The sequence below is a fragment of the Oryctolagus cuniculus genome, chromosome 15 (assembly GCF_051225735.1).
Source record: "Oryctolagus cuniculus isolate XC-2025 breed Fujian yellow rabbit chromosome 15, ASM5122573v1, whole genome shotgun sequence".
NCBI classification, from domain to species: Eukaryota; Metazoa; Chordata; class Mammalia; order Lagomorpha; family Leporidae; genus Oryctolagus; species Oryctolagus cuniculus.
Window position 1 is genome coordinate 13,083,481 of NC_142881.1, and position 12,154 is coordinate 13,095,634.

General features: G+C 53.1%; 2 protein-coding genes across 10 annotated transcripts in view; one reads left to right on the forward strand and one right to left on the reverse strand.

Annotated features, from left to right (window-relative positions):
- PDZD8 (PDZ domain containing 8) overlaps window positions 1-4,840 on the forward strand; it is a 97,755-nt gene extending 92,915 nt beyond the window's left edge. Inside the window, exon 10 of the transcript XR_016221529.1 lies at window positions 3,319-4,840. The gene's annotated coding sequence lies outside the window, so the exon portion shown is untranslated. The remainder of the gene's footprint in view (window positions 1-3,318) is intronic.
- Window positions 1-12,154, reverse strand: part of SLC18A2 (solute carrier family 18 member A2) — a 37,131-nt gene that overhangs the window by 9,355 nt on the left and 15,622 nt on the right. For all 9 annotated transcript variants that reach the window (XM_051824209.3, XM_089313957.1, XM_089313965.1 and 6 more), the window contains 5 exons: window positions 6,445-6,523; window positions 6,229-6,280; window positions 5,589-5,652; window positions 3,570-3,689; window positions 3,299-3,432 (listed from right to left, as the gene is read on the reverse strand). In XM_051824209.3, the coding sequence (XP_051680169.1) occupies window positions 3,299-3,432; window positions 3,570-3,689; window positions 5,589-5,652; window positions 6,229-6,280; window positions 6,445-6,523 (449 nt within the window). The remainder of the gene's footprint in view (window positions 1-3,298; window positions 3,433-3,569; window positions 3,690-5,588; window positions 5,653-6,228; window positions 6,281-6,444; window positions 6,524-12,154) is intronic.

Genomic DNA, 12,154 nt, shown 5'->3' on the forward strand with positions numbered 1-12,154 from the left:
GCACCAAGTGAAATGCAAAAGCAAAAACGTTCAAAAGTAAGAATTCCAGGCTTTGAGACTTGGAAAGGCACCAGGGGTTCATACTGGACAAATGTCACTCTCTTGCACATACCTAGAGAAAACAGTGGTTTTGCATCTGCTGCATACATGCCCTGCAAAGGGACAAGTTCCTTTAAGTGGATTATAACATGCAAAGCACACTGGCTCTCCTTAGCCTCTAGTCAGCCAATCCTGGCCAGCCTGTAGCATCCAGAAAGCAGAGTTGGTGATGGGAGGGCCTTTGCCATTCTCAAACCACCTGCTTTCCCTTCTGGGTACCAATTAGAAACTTCCAAGAGTAAGTCAGACTCAGAAAAGTAATTCAACCTGGAAAAAATCCTCACCAAACACAGCTACTCTCAGCTGGGCATTTGGACAGCGAAGGGCTACCGTGTGACCGACTACAACTGGCACGCAGTTCTCCAATGACAGTGTTGACATTTTTTACACTTGCTGACAACAGTTCTTTCTCCACCAATCCAAATAACTCATTATAGAAGAAACAGAAATCAAGTAAACCAAGCAGAAGAAATGTGCGCGCTCATAAAACAGTTCACGATTCTATGACTTGTGATCCGTGAACCCTTTCAATACAGAGCCGCTTAAGTCCAAACCCCTTATGATCAAGATGCTGTCTAATGAGACAATTACTTGCTGAGGGCTGAACGCCTCCTTACTCAGTCCACCTGCACCTGGTGACCGCCGGCCCCCGAACACCAGCGCTCAGCCCTGCCGGGTTTGCTCAAGTGCACAGTGATGGATTCTTCCTCCCCCAGAGCACACTGCTGCGCCGCCCGCATGGCCCCTGATCATTAGGGTCCGTCGGCCTCGTCCGCTTACTCCCCGTTCTGCGTGCACAATGAGCACACAGCGGCCATGGCTTCCCCCCTCAAATGCTGCCATTACGGCAGTCAAATGGCCAACATAATATCTCAAATGTGGACAGGAAGATCATACTTCAAGTTTTTAACGATTGGCTAGGTACTTGAGACATTTTACAATGAAAGTTGGCTTTCACTGTAGTTCTTATTGTTTTGCCTTCAAGATTGTCTCGTCCACTTCCTTTGGCTTTCTAAGACGAGCTAAAGAACTGGCTTAAATGGGGACAGAGGAGCTCCTGAGGCCTGCCTTCTGCCATTCTGAGAACATGGCGGTGAAACTCACCCTGACTTCACCCTTTACGCCCGCTGCCTCAGATAAGCTGTCACACAGAGACACAGAGACACACACACACACACACACACACAGAGCAGCGGCAGCTTCTAACATCTGCTGCCACGGCAAGGCACCCCTGCTCAGCAGTCCTGGGTCTGCATCGCAAAAGGAAACTCTCGCACAAAGTGCAGAAGAAAGGGAGAAAATTCGGGTTTCTCTGGCCTGACGCTGTTGGGTAAAAGAATGAAGAATGGAGCGAGGGTGGAAATACATTTACTGAGCCAGTTTCCCAAGCAGTTTGTTGCGATCTCAGCTTTCAAAACCCTCACGACAACCCGTAAGGTAGATGCTACCATTTCCCCACTGGATGCAAAGCAAAAGGAAACAGAATCCCATAGCCCCTGCCTGGTAGGGCCGATTCAGTTCCCAAGAGCCCTCAACAGTCTCCCGGGTGACAGAAGCAGCTGCTAGCCATTTGAAAGGTTGAAATTAACCTTCATGTAGCCTTAATCAAATCGTTATAGAAGCACAGAATGACTGTGTTCCACTGTTGTGCCAGGAACTTCCTGACCCCCATTCGGACAAGCTACTGTGCTAGTCAGCCAAACAAAGATGGATTGGGAATTTATACGACCAGCCTGGAAAAGAATTAAGTCCCTTAAGACAGGGCTCAGAAAATGCCACAGTTGCTCAGGGCCAGGGACGCATCGAGGGAGGGAGGGAGGGGGCGTCTATGTTTTTCCCCAGCTCCTTCCACTCTCCAGGAGCCCAACAGGCCCTGGGTAGCTCAAAGTTCTGCGGTTAAATCCTGAATGATGCAGGGCACGAGGCCAGTGCCCAGCGCGTGGTGCATTCTTTACCTGTGCTGCGTGGGTGAATGACTAACAAATGCCCTAGACGAACATCCGCAGTCACCTAACTTCAGGGCCTGTAAATTCACTTTTGGAGAAAACCATCAAAGGGCATCATAACACACTCAGTGCAGCCGTTAGAATCTCTGATACATTTCCACAAAAGCACCCCCAGTGAAGCTCACATCCATTCAGAAACAGTTCCTGCTCCCCCTTGCAGCTGGCACGTGCCTGGTAGCATCCGACATTTCAGACAGCAGCAACATGGCCGATCATCATGGATGACCAGAAACTAAGTTTCTCCTTGCTGGGTAAGGTAAACTTAAAACGACTCAAGACTCCAAGTAGAGACAACAGCCATGCACCTGTTCAGAGGGACACCTTCCCTCTTGTCCCTGGTGATGCTTCTGCTCATGAAGTTATGACCTCAACAGCTGTAGGGAGACTCACATGTGTACCCCAACCATCTACACTATGATTTCCCACTTCTAAAAGCCTGAGCCCATTACCGGAATCCTACATACAGTACAGACCAAAACGTCAACTCTCACAGAAGGCTGTAAGGGTTAAGAGAAAAGCAAACAGCACCACAAACGGCTGATCTTGGGAGTTAGTCCAGGAGGCAGGAAATGGATGTCCACCATTCACCAGAACCATAGGAACTGAACTATGCCGGGTTTCTATCTGGTTGATGAAAGAGCTATATGGCTGCTAATTTATACAATCATTTCACTCTTCAAGTTTAAGTGTGAAAGTAGTTAAATAAAGTAGGGGCCGGCACCATGGCACAGCAGGTTAAAGCCCTGGCCTGAAGCACCCAATTGGGCACTGGTTCTAGTCCTGGCTGCTCCACTTCTAATCTAGCTCTCTGCTGTGGCCTGGGAAAGCAGTGGAGGATGGCCCAAGTGCTTGGGCCCCTGCACCCACGTGGGAGACCAGGAGGAAGCTCCTGGCTCCTGATCAGCACAGCTCCGGCCGTTGCAGCTAATTGGGGAGTGGACCAGTGGACAGAAGACCTCTCTCTCTGTCTCTACCTCTAACTCTTTCAAATAAATAAATAAAATAAATCAAAAATAAAGTAACTTCCCCATGTGGTACAAACTAAAAAACTCATTATTTAGGTTTGGAGGCTTTTGCCCCAAAGGAGCAAAAACACATTTCAGAGTTAAACTAGGAGGAAATAACTATGAGGGATTACCCAGAAGACCATGCGAAAACAAGAAGTGCTTCATTGCACCCTACATTTTTCTTACCATTTTTTCCTCCTTGGCAGGTGGGCTCCGGAGAAAGAAGCAGAGAGGAGCAAAAAGAATGTCAATGATCCCGATGATCGTCATGAGCCAGGGAAACCCAATTGCCTTTGCGATGGCCCCGCCGGCCGACGGACCTTTCAGGGACAGAGAATTAGACAAAGCCGTCTCCAGGCGTCTTGGAGATACAAGGGTGCAAAGACTCAATCACTTTCGTAAGCATTTTCTGCTCTGCACCGAGGTAAAAGGTTCTTTGAAAAGCCCGTGCCCTTACCTATCGCGTATCCCATACAGAAAGCCACGTCCGCAATGGCATACACGCTCCCGTAGACAGACACATGCCGCAGGTCCACGAGGTAGCCCATGATGGGCATCATTGACGAGTCCACCATCCCTGGGGACAGGCAGGGGGCAGTGTACAGAAACCGGACAGTCACCCCACCGCCCTGAACTCAGTGCCCCACCGGCTCTTGCGCTGTGCCACCCTCCCTGCCGAGCCTCGTGGCACAGCCCAACAGCACAGCTCTCCCCCAGCACACATGGCCGAAAACTGCGCGGGAACTCCAGGGTCCCCAAGTCCTTGCTGGGCCTCCGAGTGCTTGCTCTGCCCCTTGCCTCCCCATCCACACTGGGCCTCACACGGAGACCGGAGGGGTTACGAAGGTGGAGAATGCACAGAGGTACCCAGCGGAGTCTTGCAGACTGGAACTCGGAGAGGTCGGTTCCTTTAGTTACCTAAGAACCACCACCACAACCAGCGGTTCTGTCACCCGGTTCTTGACGGGTCTGCGACAAGCAGCAAAGACAAAGTGCATGCCTTCAGAGTTCTGGGTTCAAATCCCAGAACTGGGCTGTGTGGGTGTGGTCATGCCCAGCTCTGTAAACATCAGTTTCTCCACCTATAAAATGGGTTGCTAACGACCGGCTACAATGACAATGAGCTAAGATCCCCGAGTCCACCGAGCAGGGAACTCAAATGATAGCACCCTCAGCTGTACGGCGGCAGTGGCCTTCACTCCAGTGGTGTTTGCTCACTGTCTCATGCATGCAAGGTGCTGGGACAGGTATGCAAAACTAATGTGAGAGTTGGGCATCAGGCAGAGCTGAAAAATCAACTACAGCGGGGACGGATGCTATGACAACACTGTAAGAACAGACAAGGGTACTTCAAAAAGTTCATGGAGGGGCCGGCGCTGTGGCGTGGTGGGTAAGGCCGCCACCTGCAGTGCCAGCATCCCATGTGGGTGCCGATTCTAGCCCCAGCTGCTCCACTTCCAATCCAGCTCTCTGCTGTGGCCTGGGAAAGCAGGGGAAGATGGCCCAAGTGCTTGGGTCCCTGCACCCGTGCGGGAGACCTGGAAGAAGCTCCTGGCTCCTGGCTTCAGATTGGCCCTGGTCTGGCCATTGCGGCCATTTGGGGAGTGAACCAGCAGATAGAAGACCTCCCCCCCCCCGCCGTCTCTCTCCCTCTCCGTCTCTCTCCTTCTCTGTCTCTCTCCCTCTCTGTAACCCTTTCAAATAAATAAATAAGTCTTTAAAAAAAAAGTTCATGGAAATTGTATATTATGAAAAAAACAGACTTCAAAATTTCTTTGCACCAAAATCAACTTCTCCTTTAACTCCACTTTCCACCAACTTTTTAAAGTTCCTTCACACCTACTACCTGAGCCTGACCTCGCCGGGGGTCAGAAAGACTCAGGTCATTCTTTCTGTTGTGCCACTCAAAGATCAGCCCCGGCCTCGATGGGGGACGGATTCTGCACTTACTTGTATCATGACAGTGGGTAAGGATAACAAACAGAAGTATACTCTTCACAACACGAACAAGGGTTTTTCCTCACGTATTCATTGCTGTCCCTAACAATACAGAGACCCAGCTGCTTTGCCTGTGAAAACCCCTACCGCACAGATGGCCATGATTATCAGCTTGCTTCCCCTGTTCCAACCCTACAAGAAGTACTGGTCTTTTCCCTCAGCCTCACCCGGGAAGGCCTGCTCACAGACGGGAGCCAGGCAGATGTGCCCTGGGGAAGGGCCTCCTTCCACTGTCCAAGCACACAGCATTGGAGAGCTGGCTTTGTTCCTGTCAATATCGGGCTTTTTGCATGCTGGTTTTCAGGAAATAACCAGCTAGGACGCGGACGATGTAAGGATGAGGTGGAGCCAAGCTGCCCTCAGCCGCTTTGAGCCCCTGCACACTGAGGCGGAATACCTAACAGCTGATCAAAGGGAGAGGAGATCTTTCCTGGCGCAAGAGTAGTTGCAAACGGAGGCACAGGCCCACGTGACTTACCAATAGCAAAACCAACTCCAAAGTTGGGAGCTATGAGCCCGTAAATGTTTTTTGCAAAAGGAATCTGTAAGAGGAAAATCCGTGTTAGTGTCAGATATCAAGATATCCAACTCAAAATCGTCTTGAAAATGTTTTCTCTGCGTGGTGTGCCTGTTCCCTTCCGAGGGAACGGGAGGAGAAAGGATGGGGTCTGGGGAGACCATCGAAGCTAGAAACAGGTTCCATGACTACCAGGAAGAGCAGCCAGTGCCACAAGTGGCGATCAGCACAGTCCACGCTCAGGCCTTGACACGGACAGAAGGCCACCTCTGGCGTGGACACTGGCCATTGGTAGAAAATGTCCTATTCTAGAAAACCATGGTGCTGTTTCAGGCTCATTGTCCTGAGGTGTTTCAAGCACTGCAATGTTTAAGGTGATGGAGGTGGAGGAGCCGTGGCCAACTGCAAGCAAAGTAAGCAAACATTTTAAATGACCTTGGACAGAATGAAAATACACCACTTGGAGAGTTCTTGTCCAAAAAAATGTTGAAGATAAGAAAGTTGTAACAAACGGCTTTATAATGTGGCTTGGTGATTCTTGTCCGAATGGTCAAGTCACAGACTTGTCACAAACGTTTGTCAAGTGCCATTGTTTACTCACACACAAAATGCTGACTCCAACGACGATCATCCCCACGAGCGCGCAGAGCCACCTGTCGGGAGAAGAGGCACCATCAGGACACGCGCACTCGGCCTCTTCGCCAGCCCAGATCGTCAAAGGCAAGCGAGCAGCGGCCCCGAGCAGCCACGGCAGGAGAACCGAGCAGCGCTCTGAAGCAGCACGCGACCGACAGGATGAGCGAGGTTTCCATCTTACCTCCCCATCTTGTGTGCAAGGATCCCAAAAATATTGGTTCCAATGAGATAAGAGATGCTGGCTGGCAAGAAAGCAATGCCTGGAAATTTATGAAAAGGACACCTTATCAGTGCTGACATCAGTCCCAGGGTAGAAAACTAATAACCACAGACACCACGGCGCTGATGAGAGCCGCTGACACGGCGCCCCAGGGCCCGCACCCGGGCAGCTAATATCCGGTGGCGGCCGGCTTCCGTCTGGACCCCACGGGGCTTATCGGTCTCACAAGCAGCAGCTGCGACACTCCAGAAATGAAAAGCACCCCGCCATCGCCGCTCTATCACACTCCATCTCGGCCTGGCGGGGGCGGACGTGGGGACCACCAGGGCAGCGCCTGCCGCCACTTTCCCTCGGCCCACCTGCAGCGCGGCCTCGCACAGTGTCCGGTCCCTTCTCTTTGTGATTTCATGTGACAGAGGTCAGACATCATGACAAGAATTAGGGAAAAGGGGGGAGGTTAGCCAGAAGGACGAAGTTGAAGTTACCCCAAACCCCAGCCTTCAGATCACCACCAGTGATTTTCCTGTCCGAGTTCATACATGTTTCTAGATATATGTGCACAGGATTCTTTTTTCAAAAAAAAAATAGGTTTTTACTATACTTTCTGTTCTACATCCTGATTCCTTTTCTATAGCTTTATCGATCTCTTTTCATGGAAAAACCATACATTATGCAGCCAGTTTGCGTGGCGAAGTCATATGTGTCCAACATTTTCACGCTGGCAGTGGGTGGCCTTGAACGTGCCCTCTGCTGGGGGATTTGTCCACACCGCTCCCTCTGGTCCCCAAACCGTATTAGGACAATCTTGACAGACAGCTCTTCAAGCTTTTTCTACAAACTGGATGTACATTTGATTCCAAGCCTTGGACCACAGTGGTAAAGTCGCTTTGTTCTCAAACTTATGACTGTGGAAATCGCGTAGGCATGTGGAAATCAGGTAGGCGGTCGGCCAGTGCCTGCTGCCTGAGCACACAGCTGGCCGCAGGCCTTTCTGGTCCCGGGAGCTCACCAGCACAGAATGGACAAGTGTGACCTTGTCCCTTTAAGGGCAAAGCACTAAGGCGACCTAGCAAACCCAGAAACAGCGGAGCCTCCCAATGCAATAGGGACTTCAAAATGACAAGTGGCACGAACTAAATCACAAACCAAATCATTTCAGACACGGAGCTTCTGGGAAATAATAAAGAAGAATCTCATATTCCGGGAAGTCATTTCTTTCATGCTTATCAATACGCGGTGGCCAAATAATTGTTCAGCGTCATCTGACTCAGCAAACTTGCTCTGACAGCCACGTGCCCAACACAGCACTGGCCCGCAGCACAGACACAGCCAACGTGACTCTTGTCTTGTCACAGCATCTCCAAAGGAAAGAATCAGATGACCTTTGAACTGTGACTGGAACAGAACAAAAGGACAGATGCCCTGCTCTCGGGCCCCGGAGCCTACAGCTGGCAAAGTCCCCCCTCCCCGCCCCAGAAGACGCCATTGAAACCTGGCTTCACAAGGCACCTGGCGGACTCCCCACTCTAGAGAGGGTGTGGTTCTGGATGGTAAGAAATTGTGATGACCCCAATCTCAGGACAAGTGTCTCCAAGGCCCAGGCAGGCACAAACGAACCAAGCAAGCCAACCGTAGGAAAATTAACAGTGTGGCCCAAAGCACCCAGACGCCGTCTGATAAAGCAGCTGCCACTTCTGGCAAATGCTGGTAATTCAGTTTCATAAAACAGAAACCCCATGCAGGCCAACACGGCTCCAGCCAACCAGAACCTAATTCAGGGCGGAGCTCAGTCCCCGGGCAGCCCGTCTGGAGCCCTGGCACAGAAGTGGCTCCCAGAGAACCCGGCCTGAGATCCAGACCACCTGCTGGGTCCCGACTCTGGGAGCAGGGCCCCCGCCACAGCCCCAAACCAAGGCCTCGAGCAGGAATGCAGGTGCGCAGGACAGCTGCCGCTTCCCAGCATGCACCTGTGCAGTGCCCAGGGCCTAGCTGGGGCCCAGGAGCAGGGTGCGTGCTATTTTCCATGAACAGCCCGAGCTCTAGGACAGCAAACTCCACCTCCTGATTCTCAAGAAACAGCACCGATTAGAAGGCGTGTGGAGCAAGGCATCGGCTTCAGTGTGAGCTTGCTAGCCGGGGCTTAAGGGAGGTCACCCCACCCTCTCCAGCGCCCAAGGAACAGCCACCGCTCCCACCAAGAACACCCACAAGGGTGGCTTTGAAGAGGAGAAGGGAACCTGCACGATAAGACCCTTAGAAACAGCCACGCACTCCACACCAACCCGGTGCCCACGGCCACGTGCAGCAGGCCTCCTCCTGCTGGCTGCTGCCCCCCTCACTGGAGCTCCACGGCTCCCCACTTCTCTCCGCCCACACTAGAGTTCACGCTGAGAGTGTGTCTCCCTGGCCCATTGTAAAACCGGGCCTCGTGCCGGCGCTGTGGCGTAGGCAGAGCCTCCACCTGCATCCCAGCATCCCACATGGGCGCCCGTTCCAGTCCCGGCTGCTCTGCTTCTGATCCAGCTCCTTTTTGGATAATGTGTCTGGGAAAGCAGCAGAGGAAGGCCCAAGCGCTCGGACCCCACACCCACACGGGAGACCTGGAGGAGGCTCCTGGCTTACAGCCTGACCCAGCCATTTGGGGGGTGACCCAGCGGATGGAGGATCCCTCCATCATCCCTCCCCTCCCCCTCTCTCTGTGGCTCTGCCTTCCAAATAAGAAATCTTTAAAAAAATTAATAAACCTGGGCTTCAACCCCAGCCTCTGACACACCCAGGGGAGAAGCCTGCTCAGCCACAGCTGTGACTGAGGGTCCCCAAGGGCCTGGAACAAGGGCGGGGCGATGGCCTCACGCTGCCCCACCCCACAGGAGGTTCGGGGGACTGAGAGTCACACAGCCCAGAGCCACAGGATGCTGGCAAGCTCCTTGCATGTTGGGGCCCAGCGGGGCTGCGTGGGACCAGCCCGAGGTGACAGCTGGCCAGAGCATAGCGGGTCCCGCCCCGCAGCCAGGGTCCCTGGGTCCACCCTCACTGTGCCACATCTCATAGACAAATGGGCCAGAAGAGCCAGAACAAAGACTGGCTCCAGCCTGCCCTGGGGCCTCTTCCCCAGGGCCTACGCTTTGCTTCTGGGGCCTACAAACCTCCCCCTGGACTCCGGCTCTGCCTCCTGGGTCTCCAGCTGTCTGGGAAAGGTCCAGACCTAGAACTTGAGGTTCAGAGAAAAGATGCTCTCTCCACCTGCCCAAACCCAGAGCTTCCACGCATGGGCAGACTCGTGAGAGGGCCTTCGGGAGTGAGCACGCGCTGCCGTCTGTCTCTGCCCCGAAACCCACGCCCACAGGAGCAATCGCGTGTCATCCATGGTGCAAATAATAATGTTCTGCTCTGACCTCTGATGTGAGGGCGCTTCTCCAGGGACAGTGAGGGGAGCAGAAAGGCAGGTGGTCCCTGTACAGCCGTGGGGCTGCCCGGCCCTCGGCACTGGCTCCTCCACACTCACCATCCCCAGGCCCAGGGTTTGAGAGCTGCCAGCTGCAGGGACCACACAAAGGAGCGCATCCCGGAGCAGATGCACAAGTGAGATTCTCTTGTCGAAAGGCAAGTGTGTCTTGGAGGCAACGGGCAGTGCACCGGTCCGGTTGGTCCAATCCCGAGCATCTCGCTCAGCGACAAAGCCACGAGGCCTCTCCCGGTGACACACAGGCAGCCTGCGCTCGGCTATCTCACCGGATGGCCCTGGCCTTCTGACTGACCTTAAAGACTTTATAGGAAGAGCCTCGGGCTTTGTCTGGCGAGGCCGAGAGCACAGCAGCTAAGTGCCCCGGCACGGCTAGGACACATTCAATTAGGATCATAAGTCGGTCAGGCAGGGACAGCGGAAGCATCGAAGCAGTGTCTGCCCAAGAGCACTTGCAAAGCAAAGGCAGGGGCTCCACTCAGGCGGCTCTGCACATCCCCCACTCCCACTGGATGGGGGCCCCTCCCCAGAACACCTGCCGCTCAGGCTGCCACCAGGATCAGAGGGAAGGCAAAGCTGGAAGGCACTGCATGAGCACTGGCGACAAGGCGACACGGTGTCCTTGTCCTCTGCAAAGCTCGCGGGTGCTCACCCAGCTTTGGAAGGATGTCCCCCCAACCCCCGCCAAGTGGCCCGCTTGCTCTGGGAGCTCTGAAGGGCTCCTCTTTTTCTAATGGAAAAGGCAGAACAAGAGAGGGAGAAAAAAAGATCTTCCATCCGCTAGCTCACTCCCCAAATGCCTGCAATAGCTGGGGCTGGGCCAGGTTAAAGCCAGGAGCCAGGAATTCTATCTGGGTCTCCAACCAAGGTAGCAGGGTCCCGAACACTTGCGCCATCCCCTACAGCCTCCTAGGGCGTACATCAGCAGGAAGCTGAGCTGGAAGCTGAGTGGCCAGGACTCACTCCCAGCGCTCCAATGTGGACTGGGGCGTCCCAAGTAGCAACTCCCCCTGCTGCAACGCCAGCCCCTGCAGGTGGTCTCCTCTCGGCCCCGGGAGCTCGGAGCAGCAAGTCTGCCTGTCCTTAACTTAGCTCCAAAAGTCCTTCCTCCGTCACCAAATAACTCCCATTATGTGGGGCTTGTTTTGGTTTTCTCGTGTGCTACAACTCACACTCTAAAATCCACCTTTTCATAAGGTCTAGTGTGTACATAAGGTCACACGACCATCCTGACTCTGATTCCTGAACACAGTCCTCCGACCCGCGACCAGTCCCTGCCCCAAGCCAGGCGGAGCTTTTTCAGGGCTGAAAACACAACTCAATGCCGGCCCGAGGCAGGCAGGGCAGGGAAAGTCTACAACAGGAGGCAGTGTCTCCCCACCCCACTCCACCGGGGACCTGAGGCCCGAGAAAAACAGAGCCACCTGCCTTCGCTCAGGACTGGGGCTCCACCTAAAGATGTCCACCTGTGTGATGGAGGAACTACGAAAAGAAATCTCTCGGAAGAATAATCATTAGGGTCATAAAGAGCTACATATGAAGGATTGGTCTTAGAGATATTAAACAGCATTGAAAGCTACTATGATTAGGGAGGTGGCGGGGACTGACCCAGGGATTGGCAAGCAGATCAACAGAATGGAAGGATCCAGAAAGACAGCCGAGAACACACGGCCAGCGCGAGGCTGCTGCAGACAGGAGAAGTCAGGGGACCACAGCCTGGACAACAAGCTGACCACACAGACGACACACCGCACCCTGGTCGCGAGCCGTGCGTGTACCAGAATAAATGCCTTAGAAGGCCACTATGTTAATGTAAAAAATCACATGAGTATTAGAGAAAAGCATGTTTTTTTTTTTTAGTAGGTAATTTTGGCGTGGGAAAGGCTTTGAAGCGACAATGACACAAAAGTGAAGACTGCGAACTCTTAAGAGTGGCATGTTGAATGTTCCAAGTAGAAAAAAACAGCACCCACGAAGTCCAAGACATGCAATGAAGTGAGGGCCATATCGGTGAAACCTCTGACAAGGACCAGGATCTTCGTCCACTAGGAACAGTTAAAATTCTAAGAGCAAACAACTCCAAAGGAAAATGGCCCAAATTCATCGGTAAGGAATCTGGGGTCATCGCGCGTATGCAGTCCAGTGGCTAAGACACCTACACTCTGCCGCAGCGCGCCAGGTCGATTCCCGACTCCAGTTCCCTGATAC